Source organism: Dendrobates tinctorius, unplaced genomic scaffold (genome assembly GCF_039654945.1).
Source record: "Dendrobates tinctorius isolate UK_male_01 unplaced genomic scaffold, ASM3965494v1 ptg000024l, whole genome shotgun sequence".
Taxonomy (NCBI): Eukaryota; Metazoa; Chordata; class Amphibia; order Anura; family Dendrobatidae; genus Dendrobates; species Dendrobates tinctorius.
Window position 1 is genome coordinate 24490022 of NW_027361692.1, and position 27182 is coordinate 24517203.

At 47.6% G+C, this 27182-nt stretch overlaps 3 protein-coding genes and 1 long non-coding RNA gene across 6 annotated transcripts in view; 2 read left to right on the forward strand and 2 right to left on the reverse strand.

Moving 5' to 3' along the window:
• Positions 1 to 7215, reverse strand: part of PRIM2 (DNA primase subunit 2) — a 296434-nt gene extending 289219 nt beyond the window's left edge. Inside the window, exons 1-2 of one of the 3 annotated variants that reach the window (XM_073569406.1) lie at positions 7091 to 7215; positions 6360 to 6550 (exon numbers count right to left, since the gene is read on the reverse strand). In XM_073569406.1, coding sequence (XP_073425507.1) covers positions 6360 to 6550; positions 7091 to 7110 — 211 coding nt within the window. In that variant the 5' untranslated portion in view covers positions 7111 to 7215. Of the gene's footprint in view, positions 1 to 6359; positions 6551 to 6785; positions 6998 to 7090 lie in introns of those variants that run through there. The other 2 variants (XM_073569408.1, XM_073569407.1) reach the window with 2 other exon arrangements.
• Positions 6917 to 10140, forward strand: LOC141084580 (uncharacterized). Its single transcript, XR_012231041.1, has 2 exons — positions 6917 to 7055; positions 8998 to 10140. It is a non-coding gene; the product is annotated as an uncharacterized lncRNA (long non-coding RNA).
• A 9258-nt stretch (positions 10141 to 19398) lies between these two features.
• On the reverse strand, positions 19399 to 21588 carry CEP43 (centrosomal protein 43). The gene has a single exon (XM_073569410.1). The coding sequence runs from the start codon at positions 21509 to 21511 to the stop codon at positions 20471 to 20473; it is 1041 nt and encodes a 346-aa protein (XP_073425511.1). The 5' UTR covers positions 21512 to 21588; the 3' UTR covers positions 19399 to 20470.
• A 101-nt stretch (positions 21589 to 21689) lies between these two features.
• The window catches only part of RAB23 (RAB23, member RAS oncogene family), a 92230-nt gene continuing 86737 nt past the window's right edge, over positions 21690 to 27182 (forward strand). Inside the window, exon 1 of the mRNA XM_073569411.1 lies at positions 21690 to 21891. Within this exon, the coding sequence (XP_073425512.1) occupies positions 21722 to 21891 (170 nt within the window). The 5' untranslated portion in view covers positions 21690 to 21721. The remainder of the gene's footprint in view (positions 21892 to 27182) is intronic.

The following is a 27182-nucleotide window of genomic DNA, read 5'->3' on the forward strand; positions in this document are numbered from 1 at the left end:
CACAGAGTGAACTATTTCGCCATCAACGTTCGATTTGTTTGTTTGTGACAAAAAGAAAATTGTTACCAAGACACTGGCAGTAAAAGATAGTAAAGCTCATCACAGCAGCCAGTTTCTCCAGGCCTTAGTGGAAAAAGTTGTGCAAGATTATGAACGTAAAAAAAAAAAAAAAGAATAGTTTCTGCGTGAGCCCTGGCAGATGACGCCGGGAGTCCATATATGTCACGGTAAAACTGACCTGCTAATACGAGTCTCCAGGTCAGTACGAGTATGCAGATATCAAACATGTATAGTGTTTTGTTTTTTTTAATTTAGGGGATGAAAAAAACTCAGAAATTTGTATTAAAAAACAAACTTGTTCTTGTCTCCATTTTAAATAAGCCATCAAGTGTGGAGAAAGACAGATACACTAGGGATAATATTGAAAGTTTCACAATTTTCAAACTTTTAATTTTGATGTTCTTAAACCTCTCGTGCGTTTCCTGTCCCTAGAGGATGAGTAGGATTACCTCCTGTCATGCTGTCATGAGGGACGTCCTGGAAAAATTACATTTTTTCCAATAAAACATTGTTTTAAACCCACATTTTCACAAGGGAAAGTAGGTAAAAATGTCTAGAAGACCTAGTAAGGTCGAAACGCGTAGTCTGCATGCATAAAGCAGCAGTGTGCCCTTTTTCTTCTGACCCCCTGTATACATTTGGGTTTCTGCCACATAGAACTATTTTAAAAGATAAAAATAAAATGGATTTTATGGCCAAATAGGAAGCATCCGCTGGAATTATTTGCTGGTTTTTGTTTGTATAGTACTGTGTGGCCACACAGCGATATTCAGTAGGGAAGGAGCTCTATTTGACTTTTGGAGCACAGACTTTCCTGGAATCATTTGCAGACTCCATATACAGATACCCTAAGTGCCAGAAGAGCAGAAACCTCCCTCAGTTTACCCCAATTTGGAACTTACACCACTCCAGGAATCCATCGACAGGTGTAGTGATGATTTTGACTCCATGGACGTTTTCCAGAAACAAACCGCAATAGACGTTGCAAAGTAAAAATTCCAAAGTAAAAATTGCAAATATGGTACTGTAGTACCCGTACATTGTACTGTCCTCACATTGTGCCCAGCTAGTGCTTCTGGAGACATGCACCCCATAATTTAAGTGAGCTCTAATCACTACAGAAAATGCCAAACATGTGAACGCTACGGCATTTTAACTACGGTAATAAATAAAGCAGCACTAACGCTATAGCATGAAAACATGAAACCTATAAAATTTGAATGACATTATTGCTCTAGAAAATAGGAAAAAATAAAGATACTTCACAGATAATTTGGACAATTCATGCATGCCAAGCAGTCACTGCAAATGACCTTCTTTGCTGGGAACCCATCCTAATGCGATTACTCTCCTGGGCTGAAGCCTACATTTATATGGGTAGGTAGGATCCTGCTGTAATTAAAACTGCCACGGGCTGATGGGTGGAGTGCTCAATCAGAAAGACTATGTATAAATAGGCTCTCTGACTGACTGGAAGGGACGGTCAGTCTTTTAGGCTGTGTGCCAACGTTGCGTTTTTGAAGCGTTTGTGCCAGATCAGATGCTTCAGAAACGCTTTAAATAAGCTTCCCATTCAATTTAATGCATTTTGGGCTTTTTGTGCTAATGCATGCTCAGAAAACGCTTAGTTGCTAAAAAACGCGCATTTTCTGGGAAGGAGTCTGTTTTTTTGAGCGTTTTAAAACGCTAACGTGGCCACATAGCCTTAATATTTATACATCGGCTCTTTGACTGAGCACTCCATCCATAAGCCCGTGGCGGTTTTGATCATAGCCATACTATCTACCCATATAAAATGTAGTCTTCAGTCCAGGAGAGGAATCACATTAGGCTAGGTTCCCAGCAAACAAGGTAGCCTTTCAGTGGCTGCTGGGAATGCATGAATTGACCAAATTATGTGACAAGTATCTTTTTTTTCATATTCTCTAGAGCAGTAATGCAATTTAAATGTCACGTTTACATGATATAGCACTACAGAGTGCAACTTTATGTTAGTTATGTATGAAGATGGCAACTATTAGTATACACCTGTACACAACAGTTTTCTGTTTGGAAGTAACGGTCAGTCTTAATATTGCTACCGCACACTGTGGTGCTCAAGAGGAAGGGGAATTTCAAAGCGCAAATTTCAATGGATTTCTTTTGAAGGGAGCAATGTCACTTTTCTAGAGCCTTTGTTTCTACTGGGAATCTTCTCCATATATTTCTGTTAACACATGTTGGACCTGAGTGGGTTGAGTTTTGTGTGGGTAGAATAGAAGCTTTTATTGGAGTAATTTTTGGGTCCAGAACATTTTGTATTAGTTCACATTTATCTTGTGCACTACACTAACATAGTAACATAGTTTTGAAGGCTGAGGGAAGACCTTATGTCCATCTAGTTCAGCCTATTTTTAGTGCAGCTGTTCTGCATTGTTGATCCTGGGGAAGGCAAAAAACCCACAGAGTAGAAGCCAATTTTCTCCATAGGGAAAAAAAATTCCTTCCCCTAAGCTGGGTCAACTATTTACCTATAATATTCTGTTATTCGTAACCTTCTATACTGTTACTCATAAGAAAAGCATCCATTCCTTTCTTATATTCATTCAGTGAGTTGGCCATCACCACTTCCTCAGGAAGAGAATTCCAGAGCCTCACTGCTATTATCGTGAAGAACCCTCTTCTATGCTGGTGCAGAAATTGTCTTTCCTCCAAACGAAGAGAATGCCCCCTTGTTCTTGTCACAGTCCTTGGTACAAACAGTTCATTGGAGAGATCTCTGTTTTGCCCTCTGAGCACTTACATCAGGGTTTCCATTTAAATCTACGAAATATGTGATTCAGATGAAACCCCAGAAGGATCTATTCACTAATGAGGCAGCATAGACACTCTGGAGTCTATGTGGCTTCTGTTTGACGGTATCCGGCTTTTCAGAGATGCAATAAATTGCGGTCGACTGTACTTTTATGCACACCTAAAAAAGACTGACAACGCTGTATCATAGGCCAGACTGCATCCACGATGTCTCCATCTGCCACATTATAGGGAATCTTATGCTGGGTGTTCCATCTGAATCAAGTATTTCACAGATTTACACGTAAACCCCTGTGTAAGCGCTCAGCGTAGAGCGCAGGATAAATGCGAGCCTAGCCTTACTGCGATCTTTGGCAGGAAGAATGAACAAATCAACTGCAGGTGAAGAATTGTTTTTATTTTTTATGCCGTTCACTGTGCGGTATATTTAACTAGACAACTTTTTTCTTCCGGTCTGTGCAATTACAGCGATACCAGATTTATTTATTTTTTTTTTTTTTTTTTAATGTATGGCTGCTGTCACACACTAAAAAAAAATTTTTTTTTTCATATTTCTGCCAACAGTCAAGTGAGGGATTGAGTGGAGAAAGGAGCCTACCGTGCCTTGACAAGGAAAACACAAATCATCCAGAGCTACCACAAACCTCAGCCTTTCATGAGTGTAGTAAACTCAGTTTAGACATTTATTCTCGATCAAACAGTCCCTAGCACTCACCACGGAGTAATAAAATGTATTTTCCACCTCTCCCCATTCCTCCTCAGTCAAGTCCAGTAGATCTGCCCCCTATTTCATGTAAGGCTTGACAACAGACGACTGGAGAAGTAAATATGCTTGTGTTGGGGTTTAAGTAAATCAGAGGTCCCAAGAACCGCTCCAATTTTGGAAAGCCTAGCGACACTGGTGCTTTCCCAAACTATGCATGCACTGTATGACGAAGTTGTATGTATAGGAACTTAGTGGGGTAGCCGGAATCCCATAGCTAGCTTGGAGATCTTTACTGTGTCAGCACCCCCATAGCCTTTTCTTGTGTTCCTGGTTGGAACGTACGCTGCACCGCCCAGATCGGAAGTACCCCTCTAAACCGAACGTGCGCTCCATTTTGGAACGCACGTGCGTCATCGGAAGGCGTCCCTGGCTGGAAATGCATTCCATGCTGGAACGCACGCCAGTATGAGCGACCAGAAGTCCAGCGGCTGGCAGCAGCGTGGAGCCGAGAGCCCTCCAGAGAGGGAAGCAGCGTAGCCGGGAACTCCATCCTGCTCCACTGACAGGCTGAGAGACCCGCGCCCAGTGAGGTATCAGCTGCGGAGCCTCTTGACAGCGTGAAAGGAAGAGATCTAGTCCCCTCTGATCCCACCGAGCTCCTCCGGTAAGTTCTTCGTTCTCTTTCTCTTGCTGTGATCTGTCCTGCTAGGGACAGGAAAAACACTTAGGGTGAGGTGGAAGGGGCTTTTAACCTCGTGTGTTTCCTGTCCTTAGAGGATGAGTACGACTACCTCCTGTCATGCGGGACATCCTGGGGAAAGGACTTTGCATAGTTGAATAATAAGAAAACACCTGTTTTTCGGCATAAACCCAATGCCATAATAAGTTAATTGATGAGCTGAACACGAGGGATTTAACTATATAGAATGCTGTGTCCAGACCACCCGTACGGTCTATAGTTGCATTAGGAACTTTATTAAAGTCACCCAACGCATAAATATAGGGCTAACCAGAAAAGACACATCCTTTTGGAAAATCAATTCCAAAAAAGCAGAGTCAAAAGGTGGGGGTACGTAAACATTAACCAGTACAAAAGAAAAGTTACCTAGTGTGCAGTGTACCATAATATACCCCACAAAATGATGACATGCAACCTGTGTAATTTCAAGTGGGAGGAATTTGGTCACTAAAACAGAGACCCCCTGCATATAGTTAAAATAAGTGGTATAGTAACTTGTAACAATCCAGGCTCTTGTTAGGGCTAGAATCTTCTGGCCTGCGAGAGGCGTCTCCAGTGCAAATGATATGTGGCACTTGTTTCTTAACAAAATTCATTACAATGGCCCTTAAATTTGGAACTAAGCCCTCTCATAATCCAGCAGAGCACAATAAGGGTCGTCATCTCAAACCATTGAAAACGTATCTGACCCAGACATTACCACAGTCTGAGTGAATGAAAGGAGGAAAATTGGGAGAGGATCAGAACCCGAAGCAACCCCCATACACACTATGAACACACATCACACCACTCAGAAAACCATGTGTAATTATCAACAGCATTCCCCAACAAGTAACAAGGAATAACATTATTCTTGTTGTACCCTGTCTAACACTTAAGGTACTGTCACACTTAGCGATGTACCAGCGATCCCGACCAGCGATATGACGCGGTCAGTATCGCTGGTACATCACTAAGTGGTCGCTAGTGAGCTGCCACACAGGCAGATCTCACTAGCGACATCGCTGGGGACGGGGGTCGCTACTTACCTGTCACACCAGGCGATCCTGCGTCCTCCCGCCCGGCTCCACGCGTCGCTCGTCGTCACAGCAGGAAGCTGACGACGAGAAATAGTCCAGCCTGTTCTCGCGCGATAAGCAGCGGGGGAGCGGGTTGTAGGTAAGTATCACACACAGCGATATCGCTATAACGTCACAAGTTATAGCGATATTGCTAGCGATATCGCTTAGTGTGACAGTACCTTAAGTAGCATAGACAAATCCTAAACACTATCTGACTACAGCTTTTCAGCAAAACCTGGGAACAAACACGTACAGAGAAAAAATATATATTTTATAACTGTGAAGGCACAGTGCTAATTACTGGGTGACTAGTCAGGGGGGAGTTGTTTTCCCAGACTAATCAAGTCCTTGGGTTTGAGTAGTATGATTTGCAAGAGAGGTGTCACTGCTGGCTCTTTGCAAATCTTTTCCTCCCTGGCAACGCACTGTAAGCTGGGTGCACACACCATGGCTTCATAGGCGCACTGCACATGCCAAGAGGAGCAGCAATGACTTAATAATAATAATAATAATAATATTAATCTTTATTTTTATATAGCGCTAACATATTCCGCAGCGCTTTACAGTTTGCACACATTATCATCACTGTCCCCGATGAGGCTCACAATCTAAATTCCCTATCAGTATGTCTTTAGAGTGTGGGAGGAAACCGGAGTACCCGGAGGAAACCCACGCAAACACGGGGAGAACATGGGGAAAACACGGGGACTTAAGAACGCCAATGAAGCCAGGGTGCATCCACCCTGTGTAAAGACTTGCTGTGTCCTGCATCACCGAAGCCTCTCCGGTCATGTGTGGTGGTGCGCCGCCGATGAAGCCGGGGAGTGGACACCTGACTGACTGCATATTGTCAGGAAGGCAGAGATTTGCAAATCACTCATACCCACAGGGGCATGAGAACATGATTATATGCCTGCAAATCTTAAATAATTGTAGACATCAATAACAAGATTTAGAGACCACATCCTGGAAAGAAAACATTACATTAAAAGTAACTCACGTTTAAGTCTCTCAATGGCGAAGGTCTCAAACTCTGTAAGAGAAATGTTTTCGGCTGGCGGAAGCTGATAGAACTGAAGACTGAACAGGTACTGATCCCCCTTCCTAGCGCCAGTTAATCTCTGGTGTCTCAGACTCCTGGTGAACTGCATTTTCAAGTTCAATGAAAGAGTGTTATTAACCAACGAAACCCTGAAAATTCACAAAGAAAACTCGTTAAACGATGTTCATTGTGTAGCTTAACAAAATAGTAATGGCAATCTGTAGGACGTGTATATAGGGATCATGTCCTCCCATCCCTCAGAGCTCCAAGGAACAGAACACAACAATCCAGAACTGGTCTCACTAGATCTCCATACTCTGATGATCACTGCTCCCTATCGTCCACCTCTAGTTATACAGCCAGATCCCATAGGAGTAAACAGACCTGGACCTGTAGTCTGTGAGCACCTGAGGAATAACGCACGGCAGCGGATAGTGTGAAGACAGGGACGAACCAGTGCAGTATGTCGCGACTCTAGCGGAGACACCGCGCCGCCTCCTCAGCAGCTGGCACGAATCTCGCGCCGTCAGATTGAACGCGGGAAAAAGGGACACATGACCTAGACGAAAGCAATCGCTATGCCGAGCGGATCGAGTTCTTCTCAGCGGAAAGGTTCTCGTACTCCAGCACCGTACGTCCTGCTAGAAGCCCGAGGTGAGGCAGTGTGATAACTGCTATAGCCTGCTCACCTACAGACCCGCCACGTCATCACAGCACGTGACTAGTCACCTGACACTGGACGGGACAGGCATTGTGACAGATCCCAGACATGACAGATGGTGGTGGGCTGCGAGGCATTCTATGAAGGATCTGGTGATGTTACCAAGCGTACTAGGGTGGGAGGAGAATTAAAGGGGAGTTCCAATGTATAGGTGGTGAATGTATGATCCCTGGGGTCCCACCAGCCACCACTCCGGGGTCCCCACTACTCCAGAGTCCCACATCACTCCAGGGTCCCCACTACTCCACGGTCCCACCAACCCCTACTCCGGGTCCCCATCACTCCAGGGTCCCACCAGCCACCACTCCAGGGTCCCCATCACTCCTGGGTTCCACCAGCCACTACTCGGGGGCCCCACAACTCCAGGGTCTCACCAGCCCCTACTCTGGTTCCCCCTCACTCCAGGGTCCCACCAGCCGCCACCACTTCGGGGTCCCCACTACTCCACGGTCCCACCAACCCCTACTCCGGGTCCCCATCACTCCAGGGTCCCACCAGCCACCACTCCAGGGTCCCCATCACTCCTGGGTTCCACCAGCCACTACTCCGGGGCCCCACAACTCCAGGGTCTCACCAGCCCCTACTCTGGTTCCCCCTCACTCCAGGGTCCCACCAGCCACTACTCTGGTTCCCCCTCACTCCAGGGTCCCACCAGCCACTACTCTGGTTCCCCATCACTCCAGGGTCCCACCAGCCACTACTCTGGTTCCCCATCACTCCAGGGTCCCACCAGCCACTACTCTGGTTCCCCATCACTCCAGGGTCCCACCAGCCAGTACTCTGGTTCCCCATCACTCCAGGGTCCCACCAGCCAGTACTCTGGTTCCCCATCACTCCAGGGTCCCACCAGCCACCACTCCAGGGCCCCCATCACTCCAAAGATCCACCAGCCACCACTCAAGGGTCCCCCTCACTCCTGGGTTCCACTAGCCACTACTCTGGTTCCCCCTCACTCCTGGGTTCCACTAGCCACTACTCTGGTTCCCCCTCACTCCAGGGTCTCACCAGCCACTACTCTGGTTCCCCATCACTCCAGGGTCTCACCAGTCCCTACTCCGGGTCCCCACAACTCCAGGGTCTCACCAGCCCCTACTCTGGTTCCCCATCTCTCCAGGGTCCCAACAGCCACTACTCTGGTTCCCCATCACTCCAGGGTCTCACCAGTCCCTACTCCGGGTCCCCACAACTCCAGGGTCTCACCAGCCACTACTCTGGTTCCCCATCACTCCAGGGTCCCACCAGCCACCACTCCAGGGCCCCCATCACTCCAAGGATCCACCAGCCACCACTCCAGGGTCTCCATCACTCCTGGGTTCCACTAGCCACTACTCTGGTTCCCCCTCACTCCAGGGTCTCACCAGTCCCTACTCCGGGTCCCCACAACTCCAGGGTCCCACCAGCCCCTACTCTGGTTCCCCATCTCTCCAGGGTCCCACCAGCCCCTACTCTGGTTCCCCATCTCTCCAGGGTCCCACCAGCCACTACTCTGGTTCCCCATCACTCCAGGGTCCCACCAGCCACCGCCCCAGCACAAGGCCAGTAAGTTATTGGATATAATGAGCATTTTGAACTCACAGGTACTACACACAATGGGATAACATTAGGTCTTATTGAAAATCTTCATTTTTTCATGAACCTGTTGCTCTAGACCCATATTTTTCACTTTTTCAAGAGCTAACATGAATAAGCAGACCCCACAGTGGTTACCCGCTTTCTTGTGAGCATGGAAATACAGAACTTGTAGTCAAAAAATTCTGTTTGGACCCAAGATGCGGTGCGGAAGGGAAGACGTGACATTTGGTATTTGGAGTGGAAAGTTGACTGGAAAAGATTGCAGACACTGTATTTCATTTTCATATTTTTTTATTTTGTTAGTGTGCAATGGACATGTCTATCATCAGCGTTAGCTATTCTTGAGAAGATTCCACATCGCTGTGAAACAGTGGGTATTGGATCAAGGAAATGAAAATATCTAGTAAGAAGAGAAAGAGAAAAAGAGAAAATAAGAAAAGGACAAAATATAAAATGCACTAATCACTTGATCTCGATTTTGAGAAGGAATTGTTCTTTTAGTGCATTATGTGAGGTCGGTCTCATTGTGAGATTTTTTTCTCATGCTATACTATCTTCTTTATTTTTCTTATTGGATTTTGCTATTGCTGATTGATTTTCTTTGCCCTATGCATATATTTTTAAAGATTGATATGGTATTATATATGCATTCTCTATCCTTATTCAAACACATTGAAAATCACTTGTATTATTTGTACCTAATCACGTTATTATATGATGTATTAATTATGGCAACACAATTATTCATTTATTATTAAGCACTTTGGCACTATAATCGGTCACTCATAATATAATGATGCTGTATGTGCGCCCCATTGCTTCCATTTCCGGTATGACGCCGCATCTGTGTGACGTGATTGTGACCTGGTACCGGCCCTATTGCGTGACCGGAAATTGCGTGCCGAGACTGAGGCTTGGAAGGCGGTGGTAGCGCACTTCCGCGTCTCACGCATGTGCACTTTCACATGTAGTAGCGGTCACATGACTGCAATGATTCACTATATAAATCGGACCGAGACCGGGATTAAGCCACGCCCCCTGAGGAAGCGACATCCTGTGTACGCGAAACGCGCATTGGGGTTTTTGACCGGGGTCAGACGGGACTATTGAACACATATGGGTAACTATCTTTTTCCCTTACCATGTTTAATATGATATACATGAGGCGGTATGGTGTTTATTGACTATGTGGTAATCATGGCATTTGATATGTTTATTCACTGAATTTCACCTTATTGTCTGGCACATGTTTTGGAAAGATATGAGATTTGCATTGAGCGATATTATTGTTTGTGCATGTGTCATCATTTTATCCTGTCCTGTATCTTGTGGTCAATTGTTTGACCCATGGATTTAGTCACATCATAAATAAACCCATGTAACTTATATGACATAAATTATGTAACTTTTGTACAACATTTGGTAATGAATAAAATTTTAAAAATACTTTTTGGCAACAAATGCTCTTTTTTCTCCTTGTTTGTTTTTACTGTATTTCATTTGCTGAGTCCCTGAGGTGCCAAAACAACAGAAACTCCCCAAAAGTGACCCCATTTTGGAAACGTGACCCATCAAGGAATTAAGGTAGGGGGGTGTTGAGTTTGTTACCCCTAGGTGCTTCACAGAACATTTTAAAATGTGGATGTGAAATGAAAAAAAAATTCTGCTAAATGTTTTTAGCTCCAAATTTGTAATTTTCACCAAATTTAAAATGTAAAAATGTAATTTTTGTATTTGCTGCAAACTTGTCAGGTACACAAGGGTTAATAGGTCAAACTAGTCCCCACAATTTATTGCGCAACTTCTCCCCAACGCAGTGCTGCCCCACATGTTGTCAGAGGCTACTGTTTGGCAAGTCAGGGATGAGAAGGAAGGAGCGCTATTTGGCTTTTATAGCACAGATTTTGCTAGAATAGTTTGCAGGTGACATTTGTGGAGCTCCGAAGGTGCCAGGACAGCAGAAAAACCTCCAAATTGACCCCATTGTAGAAACCGCACCTCTCAATGTATTAATCCAGAGCTGCAGTGACTATTTTGTAACATCCACGCCAGGCTGTATTCTGGATAACTGCAAATCCGCCAGGCTAGTACCCATACATTCAGGGCCGGTTTTAGGGAAAGTTTAAAATGGGGTCCAAATGCTAACATATTGCACATCACACAGAAGAATTTCGGTTGCAGTTACATGCGCTGAGTTCAGGCCGCTAAAGGAGTGTAATAGACAATACTGAAGTCGTTCAACGCTTGTTTCCTGGCCTCTTTCCACCATCTGAGAAAGAATGATGGGAACAGAACAATCACTAATGGATCATTAACACATCACCATACAGTATCATATCAGCAGCACATCTACAGTTTACACCCCATAGTCCTCCATGTAATATAATGTGCCCCATAGTCCTCCATATATTAAAATACCCTCAGTCCTCCATATAGTATAATACACTCCTCATAGTGCTCCATATAGTATAATACACCGCCAGTCATCCATGTAGTACAATTCACTTCCCATAGTATAATGCACCCCATAGTTCTTCACATAGTATAATGTATTCCCCATTAGTCCTCATTACAGTATAATGCAGCCCTGCCTTACAATATAATGTAACCCCCATAGAATATATTGCAGCCCCCTCTTATAGTATAATGCAGCCACCCCACAGAATATAATGTACCCCCCCCATAGAATATAATGCAGACCCTCCATAGAATATATGGCAGCCCCGTCAGAGTATAATGCAGCCCCCCATAGAATATAATGCAGCCCCTCCATAGAATACAATGTAACCCTCCTCATATAGTATAATGCAGTGCTAATAGAATATAATGTAGCCCCCTCAAAGTATAATGAAGCCCCTCATACAATATAATCTAGCCCCCATAGAATACAATGTAGCTTCCTCATATAGTATAATGTAGCCCCCTCAGAGTATGATGCAATAACCCCCATAGAATATAATATACTACAGCCCCCCATTGAATATAATGTAGCCCTGAATAGAATATAATACAGCCCTCCTCCCCATAGAATATAATGTAGCCCCCATGGTATATAACACAGCCGCATAGTATATAACAGCACCACATGGTATACAGCACAGCCCCCCCCCAGCACCATGGTATACAGCACAATCCCACATGGTATACAGTACAGCCCCCCTCCCCCAGTACAGCCCCCCCAGCACAGCACCATGGTATACAGCCCCCCTCCCCCCAGCACAGCACTATGGTATACAGCACCATGGTATACAGCCCCCCCTCCAGCACAACACAACACCATGGTTTACAGCGCCACCTCCAGCACAGCACCATGGTATACAGCACCATGCTATACATCCCCCCTCCCCTCCAGCACTGCACCACACCATGGTATACAGCCCCCCAGCACAGCACCTCACCATGGTATACAGCCCCCCTCCCCCCTAGCACAGCACCATGGTATACAGCTCCCCCTCTCCCACAGCACCATGGTATACAGTCTCCCCCCCCAGCACAGCACCATGGTATACAGCTCCCCCTCTCCCACAGCACCATGGTATACAGTCTCCCCCCCCCCAGCACAGCACCATGGTATACAGTCTCCCCCCCCCCAGCACAGCACCATGGTATACAGTCTCCCCCCCCAGCACAGCACCATGGTATACAGTCTCCCCCCCCCAGCACAGCACCATGGTATACAGTCTCCCCCCCCCAGCACAGCACCATGGTATACAGTCTCCCCCCCCCAGCACAGCACCATGGTATACAGCTTCCCCACAGCACCATGGTATACAGCACCCCCCGGCACAGCACCATGGTATACAGCCCCCTCCAGCACAGCACCATGGTACAGTACTCACTGTTGCATTAAAAAAAAAAAAAACACTCCTCACCTCCTCGTGCCCGCACTGCTCCTGTCTCCTGCTCTGCCTGGTACACAGGGAGTGCGCAATGACGTCATCGCGCACCCATTGTATGTCAGAGGCAGAGCGGGGAATGATGGAAGAGGGAGCATCAGTCGGTATAGTTCAATGAGGCGGCGGGGTGAGTCGGCACTGGGGGCAGGCGGGCCCCCCTGCCTCACGGGCCCCATAGCGGCTGCGTGATGTGCCGCTAGATGGGGGCCCCTGTGGGAGCAGGGGCCCTAGGCAGCTGCCTGGTCTGCCGGCCCTGCATACATTGTGCCTCCATACAGTGCAGAAACCCTATGTACTGTAGCGCCCCCATACATTGTACCCAACTTGTGCTTCTGGAGATGCACACCACGTAAATTAAATGCGCTCTCCCCTCTACAATAATGCCAAACGTGGCCGCTCGCTTACTGTGGTTTAGGCACAGTGGGGGGCATTTGGATTTGGGAACACATTTCACTAGATTTTATTTGGGGGTGTGTTGGACGTGTCACTTTTCCAGAGAGTTTGTTCTACCAGTAACGTGCAAGCCCCCCTATATTTCCAGTGACAGATGATGGGTTTTGTGTGGGATAAGTTAAGGTTCTTACCAGTAACATTTTGGGGTACATAATATTTTTGATCCCTTTCAGTATAAGGCTGGATCACGTTGTTGTGCTCTACGCTGAGCACTTAGATCTGGGTTTCCCTGTAATTCTAAAAAAAAAAAATGTGAATCAAACGAAACCACCGACTGAGCCAACCACCATGAGGCAGATGGAGACACTTTGGTGTTATGATTGAGTCACCGTAGGAGGCAAAAACAGAAATGCTAAGTCCAGAAAACCAGAGAAGTTGGCAGCTATCGGATTGCAGACCCCTGAACCTAGCAACACAACTAGCAGTAGCCGTGGGGGGTTCCTACGATGCCCTAGACCCCTCTATCACAGCCGGAGAAATAGCTAGGCCTAAAGAAAGAAAGGGGAAAACTAAACTGCCCCAGAGCAGACCCCAAAGCAATAGGCAGCCCCCAACATATGACGGTGAAGCAAGATGAAAACACTAACACAGGCAGAAAGATAGATTGAGCAAAGACGGGGCCCAATCTAGCTAGATAGAAAAGGACAGGAAGGCTGCTGTCTGCAATCCGTGAAAAACCCTATGAAAATAAGAGCCAACAGACTGATAGTGAAAAAGGCCCTGAAGACGCTAGGCTTCAAAAAAGCTATGTCAGTTCTCAGGAATATTCTGAAGACAGAGCTACAGGCAAAAGGAGATTCAGCTCACCCCAGCAGGGAATGGCAATATCCAGAAAAGCAAGGAAAACAAAAACAAAACACTAATGCAAACAGGCAAAGCAGAAAAACTTAGCTTAGAGGAGCAGGAATCAGACTGGTGTCCTAGAAGTCCACAGAGAAATCACCCGCAGGGCAGAAGGGCGTCGGCAGCCTTATATCCAGTCCGTGACTCCACTCAGCCAGTCATCCTCATCAGGTTCAGGTGCCTGATAATCAGGCTCATTACCTTCCTTCACCAGAATAGAGTTCACCAGACCTCAGTGACGAAGGGGAAAATGAACTCACAACACTTTGGATTCCGTTTGGTGTCTGTTCTGGTGGTGTACCTCTTTATATGCGTGCACAGATCTGTGGTCCTCCACACATGTAAGCTATAAAGATGCCTAAAATGATGGGACGCTGCCGGAACAGAGGCCAGATGAAGTCCAAGTGTCTCCATCTGGCTAATAAGTGGTTCCATTGGGGGTTTTGTTGGAATCGCGGTTTTGGAGAATTTACGTGGAAACCCCAACAGTAGCTGGACCTTAGACTCCTAGTCTAAAGTTAGCCACATGTCATGCCTGCACAGGGCCTCATGATTGGGCATAACATATGCTGAGCATGTTTATCCTCATTTTTAGATTGAATGACATGCTGATGTTTTCACTGTTATCCACCAGACCAGTATCAGTCTGCCTACTCCATCCATGGGCGGACACATGGTGTTGATACAGCACATTATGTCTGGGAAGACTGCCCTCCAGCTACGCCTTGTTAATTGTTGGCGCCTTCGGGTCGGGCTAGTCTAGCAATTGAGATGTGCCACTCACAGTGAAGGTTTAAGCTGAATTCAGAAGGATTACTCTCTTAAATAAAAGTCTGACTTTGGAATATCATTCCAGTATATGGTTTAACTTGCAGTGCACTGGTCTATGTGCAGGGAGGAGAGGCTGACCTGGAAGAAGTGGGAATAGGGATCTTAATACTTCAACTCTCCATGTGGACTCACTGTGGTCTCAGACTGGCGCTTTTTTGTTTTTTTCATTCGTCTTACAATACGGCACCTGATTAGTATGTCCGGACCTGGTAGCAGCAGGCAGAAACGTGCGTTGGGGCCGTGTGTACAACACCACAGGACAGATATGGGTAATACAACTACCTGTTGTGATGCTCCTGCTGCTGTAGTCAATGCTTATCTGCTTTAATACTGTGATTTATGTATGATACATGTATTACTTATTTACTTGCATTGATACATTTGCATGAGTCTTTCTGAGTTTGATTAATGGACTTGGTGAACTATCACTTTATATAACATACAGGTCCTCTTACTAGGCTCTCCCTACCTACACTGCATATATGGTGTTGCACTTGATTTTTCTTGTTGCACCCAGTCTTCTGCCTAAAATAGCTTTGTCATTGATACGTTTTTTTATTTTATTTTGACGTGCTTTCTATGTATTGAGTTAAATAATCTTTTTGTACTCTATTGGTGGATTGTTTTACTCCAATGGAAAACAATATCGCTGTTAAAAACTCTAACCTCCTATATTCCAGTAGGCGCGTGGTCACAGATACACAGCTGTGTGTTGCAACGAAAGATCCGATCTGATTCCTCCAACCTAAAGCTCTTGGCAATAAGGCAGTATATAAGAAAGCTCCTTTCACCTATACAAGGTCACCATGTAAGGGTCTTGTCATTCAGTAGGGTAGCTTACATAAACCATTAGAGGGGAACTCTGCTGAGATCTGTAATGACACTGAACAGATTTTTCAGCATTTTGGAGTCTCACATTTTATCTTTAACAGCGGCTCATATAAAGGAGGAAGAGAATTACAAGCAGACTGCTTGAGCCACATACCTCTAAAACAGGGTCAAATCTTAATTTAGCAGCATTGAATTTGAAAATGAGCTTTGGATCTAGTACATTTCCAATCCAAAGTTGGTACTCTGAGATCTGAATCCGGTGCTTACCGCTGTAACAAGTCTTCATTAGACCCCATATATTGGACGTCTTCACACTAAAGACTATGATCCTGGTGGCCCTGACTTGGGCATGGAGAGTTAAGGCCCCGTCTCACTAAGCGATCTCGGTAGTGAGATCGCTGCCGAGTCACAACTTTTGTGACGTAACAGCGATCTCACCAGCGAGATCGCTGTGTGTGACAGCGATCAGCGAGCGGCCCCCCTGCCGGTATCGCTGGAAGAAACCTCTGGACATTTCTTTGGTCGCTGGTCTCCCGCTGGCCAGCACGCATCGCTGTGTGTGACAGCGGGAGACCAGCGATCAGGTGTAAAAAAATAATAAAAAAAAAGTTATTCTCACCTTCCGATGTCCCGTTCAGCCATCCTGCCTCTCTCCACTCTCCGGTCCCAGTGATCCTTTGCATGAATGACCGCGAGACTTTGTTATCCCGCGAGACCGTGACATCTCGCGGTCATTCGTGCAAAGGATCACTGGGACCGGAGCGTGGAGAGAGGCGGGATGGCTAAACGGGACGTCGGAAGGTGAGAATACTATATTTTTTATTTTGATACTATTTTCTACAGTAATAGCCAGCGATGCCGGGCGCTCTGCATCGCTGTGCTGATCGCTGGTGAAGCTGTCTGTGTGACAGCTCACCAGCGATCACATAGCGACTTACCAGCGATCCTGACACCTTCATATCAGTGTCGGGATCGCTGGTGAGTCGCTTAGTGTGACGGGGACTTTAGTTACATTCAAGCTTTGTTTGTGATTCCTCTTTACACAGATCCTAGAAGATAGGGTGGTTCCAGAACCACCCTATCTTCCCAAGCTTGCTTCCAAGTTCCACAGTAGTTAGGCATTTGTGAACTAGGTTTATTAAGTCCTGTGATAGCCCTAGTCCAAAGATTCCTCCCTGGGATTTTAATTTAGCATGAGAAGCAGTGACCAAATGTCTTTTTGAGCCTTTGCAGGAGTTATCCATGAGAAATCTCACATTAAAAGCAGTGATCCTTGTGGCGTTAACAGCAGCTCTTAGGCTATGTGCACACATCCGGAATTCCCGTGGACTTTATGCGTTTGCTGCGTTTTTTTTCGCTGCAAAAACGCATAAAATAAGCAACCCAATTGAATTCAATGGCATTCCGCACATGCTATGATAATGCGTATTTTTCCGCTGCAAAATCGCATCTCGGAAAAATACGCAGCATGCTCATCGCGGGAATTCCGCACACATAGGAATGCATTGTTCCGCTTATTTTCCGCATGTGGCTATGCCCACCATGCACAAAGTAAGGGGAAAATGTGTGGATAGTACCCAGGGTCTGGAGGAGAGGAGAGTGTCCTCCAGGCCCTGGGTATCATATCCCTGTTAAATTTTTTTTTTTTTTAAATAAAAAATCATGATATTCTCACCTTCCGGCGTCCCACGCAGCGTTCCCAGGCCTCAGTGATGCTCCCGGCAACTCCCGTTCCCAGCGATGCCTTGCGACAATGACCTTTGACGTAGCGGTCTCGCGAAACCGCTACATCAAAGGTCATTGTCACAAGGCATCGCTGGGAACGGGACTTGCCGGGAGCATCGCGAGGATCGGGGATGCCAGAATGTGAGAAAAACACGAATAATTTTTTTAACTTTATATATTTTTACTATTGAGGCATAGGCAGCCTCAATAGTAAAAAGTTGGTCACACTTGTCAAACACTGTTTGACGAGTGTGACCAACCTGTCAATCAGTTTTCCAAGCAATGCTACAGATCGCTTGGAAAATGCTAGTATTCTGCAAGCTAATTACGCTTGCAAAACGCTAAGGCGGGAATTATGCATGCGGAATTCCCGCGGCAGGGAGTTGCGAAATTCCCGCAGGAATTCCAAACGCGTGCATTAGAGTCAACAATATTTAGGCTTTATCATTTACTCAAATTTGATGACAATAGTTTGAACCCTGATCCTTCCTATCAACCAAAAGCAGCCAAGAGATTCCATTGGAGTCAAGAATTTGTACTTCCGAATAGTTCCTCAAGCTGGACGTTAGAAGGACCCTAATTAAATAAATGATAGCAATTGAAGAGTGGAGGAAGAGCCAGTCATAGTTTTTCTTTCCGGGGGGGCTAGGAAAGGTTTTAAACTTTCAAGGGGCACCCTAGCAAGGTGGATTAGGGTAGCCTGTTCTGCTAGCAACGTGTCAGTTCAAGAACGATAAGAGCTCATTCCACTCCAGAAGTGTGCATCAACCAAATATGTACAGTAAGGCAGCAGCTTGGTCCTCTACATCAACCTTGTACACTATAGGCTGGATTTATCCTCCACGGCTGATTTAACCTTTGGTAGAAGGGTTCTGCAATCGGTGGTCCCTCGCTAAGGTGGATTGTTTTTCTCTTTAAATCTCTCAAGTGGTGGTGTCATGGGTGTAGGGAAAAATCTAAGTTACTCACCAGTAATGGGATTGTCCAGAGCACATGACAACACCCCTATATATTCCCATCTGTCACCGGGTTTGGGTGCACTATTTAAGTTAAATGATTGGTTTTAAGAGTGTGGTGATAACTTGGTGAGTTAGGCTACTTTCACATTAGCGTCGGGGCGACGTACCGTCGCATGCTGTGAAAGGCGTGCACAACGGGGGCATGCGGATTTTTCATCGCATCTGCTGCCCCATTGTAATGTCCGGGGAGGAGGGGGCGGAGTTTCGGCCGCCCCTGCGCGGTAGAAAATGGCGGAGACGCCCCCCAAAAAACGTTACATGTAACGTTTGTGTGCGTCGCGGCCGCCAAAACATGACGCATCCGTCACACGACGGATGCGACGCTAATGTAAGTCAATGGAGAAAAAACGCATCCTGCAGGCAACTTTGCAGGATGCGTTTTTTCCCCAAAACGACGCATTGCAACGTGCATCACACGACGCTAATGTGAAAGTAGCCTTATGTGCGTATGTGGGGGTCCGCTCATGCTCTGTACCCCCAACTGATGCAGGAGAGAGGTGCCGTCCTTTTATTTCAGTGGATTTCTTGTCCTAATTATGCAAATCCCCCCTCTCAGGTGCTGCCGTCATGGGCTCTAGAAAATCCCATTATCAATGAGTAACTTAGATTTTTTTTTTTTTTTTACGACGTTTTGATTTTTTTCAGTTTTATGTGTCGATATGATGAAAAAGCAACATTACTTTTTTTAAAATAACCATATTCGATATACGGAATAAGTAACATGCCAGTTTGACAAATCAGGTCGTTCTGAATACGGCAATACCAAATGGTGTACTTTTTTTTGCTTAGTTTTGTTTTATCACAAACGTTGCGTTTTAAGTCGCAAAACCACTTTGTGATGTGTGTGAGCTTTTTGTTTGTGAAATAAAGTAGAAGAACAAAGTACCGTATATACTCGAGTATAAGCCGAGGCACCTAATTTTTCCACGGAAAACTGGGTATGCTTATTGACTCGAGTATAAGCCGGGTATGCATTGTCCCCTCAGGTCGGGCTTTCCTTCGTATTGCCCAGCTGCTAACTGCAGTACCTGCATCATCAGTGCAATACTAAGGAAATCCTAAAACCGTGGTGGCTGTTGGGACCTGGAGATTGGAGAATACTGCTCTAAGTTATCAAGCACAGGAGATTTTATTTTATATCGTGACCGACTTGGACAATAACACAATATCAAAATACCAGCAGCCGACAGCACATCAGGAAAAATATAAGAATGCACGTTTAAAGTCCATAGACCCAACTGGACAAACGAAACAAAAAATAGAACAGCATCCAATCCAGGAGAAAAAATAAAGAAAATGTCTTTATTCCGCCATCATACCACGTTTCGACCTGCTCGGTGTTTTTCAAGTACTTGATCAAGACGAAACATTGCATGATGGCGGAATAAAGACATTTTCTTTATTTTTTTTTCTCCTGGATTGGATGCTGTTCTATTTTTTCTTATTTGAGTAACACAATATCAGGCTGCGCTGCGGTAATGAAGAATCCACATGGGATCTGGTGTCGTGTGATCATCCACATTGGTCACCTATCCTGGAGATCATCCCCAGCCATGAGGCAGCAGCTGGCATCTTCAGGTCTCATCGGGAGGGGGGTGCCGGTACACCACCCGCTCAGGTGAGCACCTTACTTTCACTTTCCTTTCCCCGATGGTCTTGTGCGCTTCTGGTTCCCATAGTTTTGGCTACCTTTATATTGTTGTCTAGGTTACCAGCCACCTCTGCCAGCTCATAGTTCAGAGCAGCGGTGCGATCAATCCACTGATCTGAACTGTCAGCTTTCAGGAGGCGACAGGACGCATTGGATGCCTGAACATACAACTCGAGCAAGCTCCATGTCCTTTCCCGTGCCATGGAGACATAACCCTCATCATGGTACCAATGCTTTTATGCAACTGACAACTAAGCCAGTGTTGCCATAAACTTGTAAAATATTTTATTTTTACCCCAAAGTCTCTATAGCAAAAATAAGTTGTGCCACTCTGCTGCACCCAGATCACTAATATGGACGGGCAGACATGGAGCGGATCGGGCACAGTAATGCTGAACTAGAAGGCTAGTTCTGTAATATCTACTACTCCCACCATCGAGCCGGGGGCTTCTTTCCTCCGCCCGTGACGCCCAGTGTGTGGTCCATCACAGACAACATGATGGATGGCATGCCTCCACAAGGCAGCATCAAGAGACGTCCTCCAGGTAGTCCGCCACATCGCTCAGGTGGGAGATGGAGTTGTCCAGGGTGAGCTCCTCCAGCTTGTGGTCACTGGCCGTCAGCTCGTCCACAGACAGCTCGTCCTCCAGGTCCTCGCCAATGCTGGCCTCACTCCTCTGGCTGCTGCTGTGGAAGTCGTCCATGTAGTCCTCCTCCTGAGCAGCCCCGATCTCCAGAGAGGCCATCTTCTCGGAGGTGGATCTCAGCGAGCCTTCTCTGTCCGGGTCCTTGCCCGTAGGTGACCCCTGCGAGTGTGTGGGGACAGGGCGCACCTCCTCCTTCCAGCCATAGGTTCTCTCAGGCTTGGGGATGGGGTCATCGAAGAACGAGTCTCCTTCCTGGTCGTCCTCGTCGTCCGGCTGCGGGCTGCTGCTCTTGTAGTCGCCGACGACCACACTCCTGCAGTGGAGGAAGAGCCCCCGGTACACGGCCAGGAAGCGCTGCTCGTCTATGGCGCCGGGGAGCCCCGCCAGCTGCTCGGTGACGTACGTGTCCAGCATGCCCCGGTGGAAGCCAGGACACAGCTCCAGCAGCAGCGCCCGCAGCTCCGGCTCCCCAAGCTCCCCGGTGCCCGCCCGCTGCCGGTACTTGGCCCGGGCCTGCTCGGTGCGCCCCGGGGACAGCTCCTCTCTCTGCCGGTGCCGTCTCAGCAGCTCCAGCAGCAGAGGCGCCTCCGACACAGACAGCCCGAGCTCCCGGGCGGCGGCCGGGCGCTGGTCGGGGGCGCTGGGCAGGCAGGCCTCGGGCTGCAGCACGGCCAGGGTGAAGTCCAGGTGGAAGTGCTGCAGGAAGTCGGTGAGCAGGCTGGCGAGCAGGCGGCCATCGCTGGTGGCCAGGAACTGCCGCAGCCTCTCGTTGGTGAGCGCCGGCTTACTCTCCTCCTGCTCCTCCAGCGCCAGGAACACGGACGCCCGCAGCTCGGCCTTGATCTTGTTCAGGACGCCGTTATTCTCCAGCGTATGGATCAGCAGATCCCGGAGCTCCGTGTCCTCCTCCGCCGCAGACATGTCGGAGCGGTGATGATTGCCGAGCTAATCGAGCGCAGTTGTGTCACTTACGTGCCGGCGAACAGCCAATCACACAGCACGCCGCTTTTAGGGGGCGCTAGTGACGTCAGGGAAGCGCCAGGTTTGAGCGCCAAGTAATCCACGCCTTTGTTGGAACTGTTTCTGTCCACTGGTAACTAAGCAACTTTAAGCTCCGCCCTTCCAGGCATTATGGGCAGATGTAAGATGCGGAGAAAAAAGTCGATCGGCTCGTCAGCTCAGCTACTCTGGCCTTATGGTCTGTGTCTCCCAGCTCAGCCCTCCCCGCGTTCCCCGGGCGCTTGGCAACCGAGCGGCGCAGAGCGTGGCAGGAAGACTGGGACTGCGCTGCCAGGAGCTGGGTAGGAGCCGGGCATCGGCGGGATGGGTGCGGTTCTTTGTACCGATGTGGTGTCCGGTTATGTTGGCGTGGCCGCATAACTTAGTGTCCTAACCCAGTGTGATGGCAGGAGCTGTCTGCGCCGCCGGCCTGTGCTCTGCGGGGGTCCGTGCCCTGCCGGATAGGGTTACACGCGGCACAGTGCAGCATCGGGGGCAGATCAGCTACATGGCTGATCCATCACTGCTGCCGGAGACCACTGGTCATAGGGTCTGTCGTATCTCGGAGGTCCCTGCCCTGGATGCTGCCGGATAGGGTTACACTGGGCACAGTGCAGCATCGGGGGCAGATCAGCTACATGGCTGATCCATCACTGCTGCCGGAGACCACTGGTCATAGGGTCTGTCGTATCTCGGAGGTCCCTGCCCTGGATGCTGCCGGATAGGGTTACACTGGGCACAGTGCAGCATCGGGGGCAGACCAGCTACATGGCTGATCCATCACTGCTGCCGGAGACCGCTGATCATAGGGTCTGTCCTATCTCAGGGGTCCCTGCCCTGGATGCTGCTGGATAGTGCTGCTGCCCAGTGCAGCATCAGGGGCAGACCAGCTACATGGCTGATCCATCTCTGCTGCTGGAGACCGCTGATCATAGGGTCTGTCATATCTCGGAGGTCCCTGCCCACATGGCTGATCCATCACTGCTGCCAAAGACTGCTGATCATAGGGTCTGTCCTATCTCAGGGGTCCCTGCCCTGGATGCTACCGGATAGGGTTACACGGGGCACAGTGCAGCATCAGGGGCAGACCAGCTACATGGCTGATCCATCACTGCTGCCGGAGACCACTGATCATAGGGTCTGTCATATCTCGGAGGTCCCTGCCCACATGGCTGAGCCATCACTGCTGCCGAAGACCATTGATCATAGGGTCTGTCCTATCTCAGGGGTCCCTGCCCTGGATGCTGCCAGATAGGGTTACACTGGGCACAGTGCAGCATCGGGGGCAGACCAGCTACATGGCTGATCCATCACTGCTGCCGGAGACCGCTGATCATAGGGTCTGTCCTATCTCAGGAGTCCCTGCCCTGGATGCTGCCGGATAGGGTTACACGGGGCACAGTGCAGCATCGGGGGCAAACCAGCTACATGGCTGATCCATCACTGCTGCCGGAGACCACTGATCATAGGGTCTGTCCTATCTCAGGAGTCCCTGCCCTGGATGCTGCCGGATAGGGTTACACGGGGCACAGTGCAGCATCGGGGGCAAACCAGCTACATGGCTGATCCATCACTGCTGCCGGAGACCACTGATCATAGGGTCTGTCCTATCTCAGGAGTCCCTGCCCTGGATGCTGCCGGATTGGGTTACACGGGGCACAGTGCAGCATCGGTGGCAGACCAGCTACATTGTCTGATCCATCACTGCTGCCGGAGACCACTGATCATAGGGTCTGTCCTATCTCAGGAGTCCCTGCCCTGGATGCTGCCGGATAGGGTTACACGGGGCACAGTGCAGCATCGGTGGCAGACCAGCTACATTGTCTGATCCATCACTGCTGCCGGAGACCACTGATCATAGGGTCTGTCCTATCTCAGGGGTCCCTGCCCTGGATGCTGCCGGATTGGGTTACACGGGGCACAGTGCAGCATCGGGTGGCAGACCAGCTACATTGTCTGATCCATCACTGCTGCCGGAGACCACTGATCATAGGGTCTGTCATATCTCAGGGGTCCCTGCCCTGGATGCTGCCGGATAGGGTTACACGGGGCACAGTGCAGCATCGGGGGCAGACCAGCTACATGGCTGATCCATCACTGCTGCTGGAGACCACTGTTCATAGGGTCTGTCATATCTCGGGGGTACTAAGCACAGATATCAGCCCCCTGTGCCTGCGGTAGGGATCTGGTACCTTATATATGTGTGGGGTGATCGGGGGCATAAATGGGGAAACATGGGGCCCCCAGATCAAAAGCCCTGATTTCCCCCTCCCCCTCTATTTGGTGGGGTCAGCAAATAAACAGTCACACAAGCACATACATCCCAGTATTTACAGATATGGAGGGGCAAATGTGCACAGTAATTGTGCCTCTATTGTAGCCCCTTATTATTCTCACCCACTGCAGTGCCCCTTTCATGACCCCCCCCCCCAATGAGTACTGTATATTACCCTATAAATGACACACACACTGTCCCCACACAGTATGACCCCTCCACAGGGAACCCACCACATATACCTTATTGTGTCAACCAACCCAATATGATGTTCCCACAGTATGAGGCCACACATTATATTGCCACTAGTTACCTCTCCCCCCACAGTATGCTGCCTTCCTCCACAGTGCAGTGCGCATGGTACAGTGGCCTCATTGCACACCGTATAATGGCAAAATGAAAGGTAACCCCCAGCCCCATTTCCCAATGTCCTGCTTCGGTTTGTGTTTTGCGTACCAAGACTCCATGCACTGAGCTCCATTTAGTGATGTCCTCTTGCCTGCTGTGCTGAGACTTGGACACACATGCTGAATAGTGGAAGGTGAAGCTGATGGCTACACTATTATATTCAACTAGGGAAGCAGCTACCATTGAAATCCAGGCACCGTTCATCTCCAGCGCTCCACAACTGAGAGGCCACGCGGTCTGCCGCTATTTATCTTTTGGCCTTTGATGTTGAGGGGCCCGGGTCCTGTAAACGTTTTAGAGCCCATCCTGAGGCCGGTTTAGATTCACTTAAGTATTTATACAGCTTTTGAGGCTGTTGAGTTCATGAGAGGAGACACGCGACCACTCTACATGGACCATGAATCTCTGACATGGGAAACCAGGCTTACTTTACATAGTGTACTAAGGCAACAAAACATAAATCCTGCAGCAGAAAAAGGGAGAAAACCCAAATATATATATATATATATATAAATATATATATATATATATCATTCCTTATAAAAGACCGAAATCCCAGAAACCCACAATGCCAGTGTGAAAGTGTCACTTATTTCCTGCCGACCTCACACCTCGGACAAGAGGGCTATGAAGCAAAGAGCTGTGGGCAAATGTCTATGTTCCTTTAGCTTCTGTGTCACCTCTGACCTGACCATGGCCGCTGTTGTCGCCCTTTCCTCCAGCTGAGACGTAGAATTCTGCCCCCTAGAGAGCATTGATCTGCCCGAGTGCCTGTCTTATCTGTAGACACATAACTATGGCAGCAGATTCATGTTTTGCAGAATTCTGTATTTCCTCCCAGGCACTGCTTCAGATTCCTGTTATTCAGAGCAGATTGGAAATACTGAATTCTTATGTGTTAACGCCCTGAACATATGTTTCCAACCAAAATATTTTGCTCCTGAATGTGAAACATCCCAAGAGTCATCCAGGACTGAGCCGTCCAGAAACGTCGCTGATTGCTGTGTACATGGAGGCAGCGCTTGAAATCCGGAGTCTATGGCACCGGAAAGACAACCTAAAATAATAGCCACAGCGCTGAAACTCAGGCTTAGCTTAGTAGTCAGAGGTCTTGCTGTTCAGTCTTTCACTCACTATCATCCTTTTTTTTGTGCTAGAAAGAAGTGTCAGACTTTTTTGATTGCACGCTGGAGAATATATACAGTGTGTATATATATAATATAATAATTAGTAAATCAACCCCCCTTTATCACCCCCTTAGTTAGGTAAAAATAATAAAATAAAAAATGTATATATTTCCATTTTTCCGTTAGGGGTTAGGGTTATGGTCGGGGTTAGAGCTAGGGTTGGGGTTAGAATTGGGGGAGTTTCCACTGTTTAGGCACATCAGGGGGTCTCCAAACGCGACATGGCGCCACCATTGATTCCAGCCAGTTTTGCATTCAAAACATCAAACTGTGCTCTTTCCCTTCTGAGCCCCGACGTGTGCCCAAACAGTGGCTTTCCGCCACTTATGGGGTATCGGCGTACTCAGGAGAAAGTGCACAACAAATTTTGTGGTCCATTTTCTCCTGATACCCTTGTGAAAATAAAAAAAATTGATTCCAAAGTAAATTTTTTGCGAAAAAAGTAAAATGTTCATTTTTTTCCTTCCTCATTGCTTTATTTCTCGTGAAGCACCTGAAGGGTTAATAAACTTCTTGAATTTGGCTTTGAGCACCTTGAGGGGTGCAGTTTTTAGAATGGTGTCACTTTTGTGTATTTTCTGTCATATAGACCCCTCAAACTCACTTCAAACAATATGTCATGAAAAAACATTATCAGAATCAGCGGGATCCATTAAAGCGTTCCGGAGTTATAACCTCATAAAGTGACAGTGGTCAGAATTGTAAAAATTGGCCTGGTCATTAAGTACTAAATTGGCTCTGTCACTAAGGTGTTAAGGTAATCTCGGAAAGATGCAGTGATGTTGATATCAGGGCTGTGGGGGCCATATCATCACTTCTAGGAATAGTTTTAAGATAGTTCCTTAGAGACACATCTGCATGTTTTGGGCCATTTTCCTGCTGCAGAATAAATTTGGAGCCAATCGGATGCCTCCCTGAAGGTATTGCATAGTGGATAAGAATGTGCCTGTATTTCTCCGCATTGATAACACCATTAATCCTACCCAATTCCATGTGCTGAAATGCAGCCCCAATCTTGCAAGAAACCTCCACCATGCTTTACTGTACACTGCATGCTGTTACAGCCCAAGGCAAATTTTGATTCATCAGTTCACACATTTGCTGCCATTTTTCTGCTCTCCTGGTCCCATGATTTTGTGCATAGCTGAGTCTCTGACAGGTTTCCATGCTGAAGGTATGACTTTTGATCACAATTCTTCTATAAACACCACTTCTGTCCAGAACAGTAGAATGCTGTACCTGGGTCCTACTGGCTACTGGAACTTCTGAGCTGATAGCACTTCTGGACATATTTCGAAGGGAAGTAAGCATGGTGTGTCTTCCATCCGATGCACAAGTTTCCTCCTGTTACCATGAAGTCTGCGTTCCTCCACGTTGACCATTTCTTGATGCCTCTTCAAAGGGGATTTAACAGCAGGTCTTGAAAACTCCAGTCTGTTTTGAAATCTGTGCCTCGCAGAGACCCTCTAAATGCAGTTCTTCTACTTCAGGGTTTCCCAACTCCAGTCCTCAAGGCACACCAACAAATCATGTTTTCAGGATTTCCTTAGTATTGCTCAGGTGATAATTGCTTCACCTGTGCAATACAAAGGAAATCCTGAAAACATGACCTGTTGGTGTGCCTTGAGGACTGGAGTTGGGAAACCCTGTTCTACCTTGTGTCTTTTTGCTGTGATCAGTCTTGCCATGGTGTTTGACCTGTGACCTGAAACTGTCTTGGGCC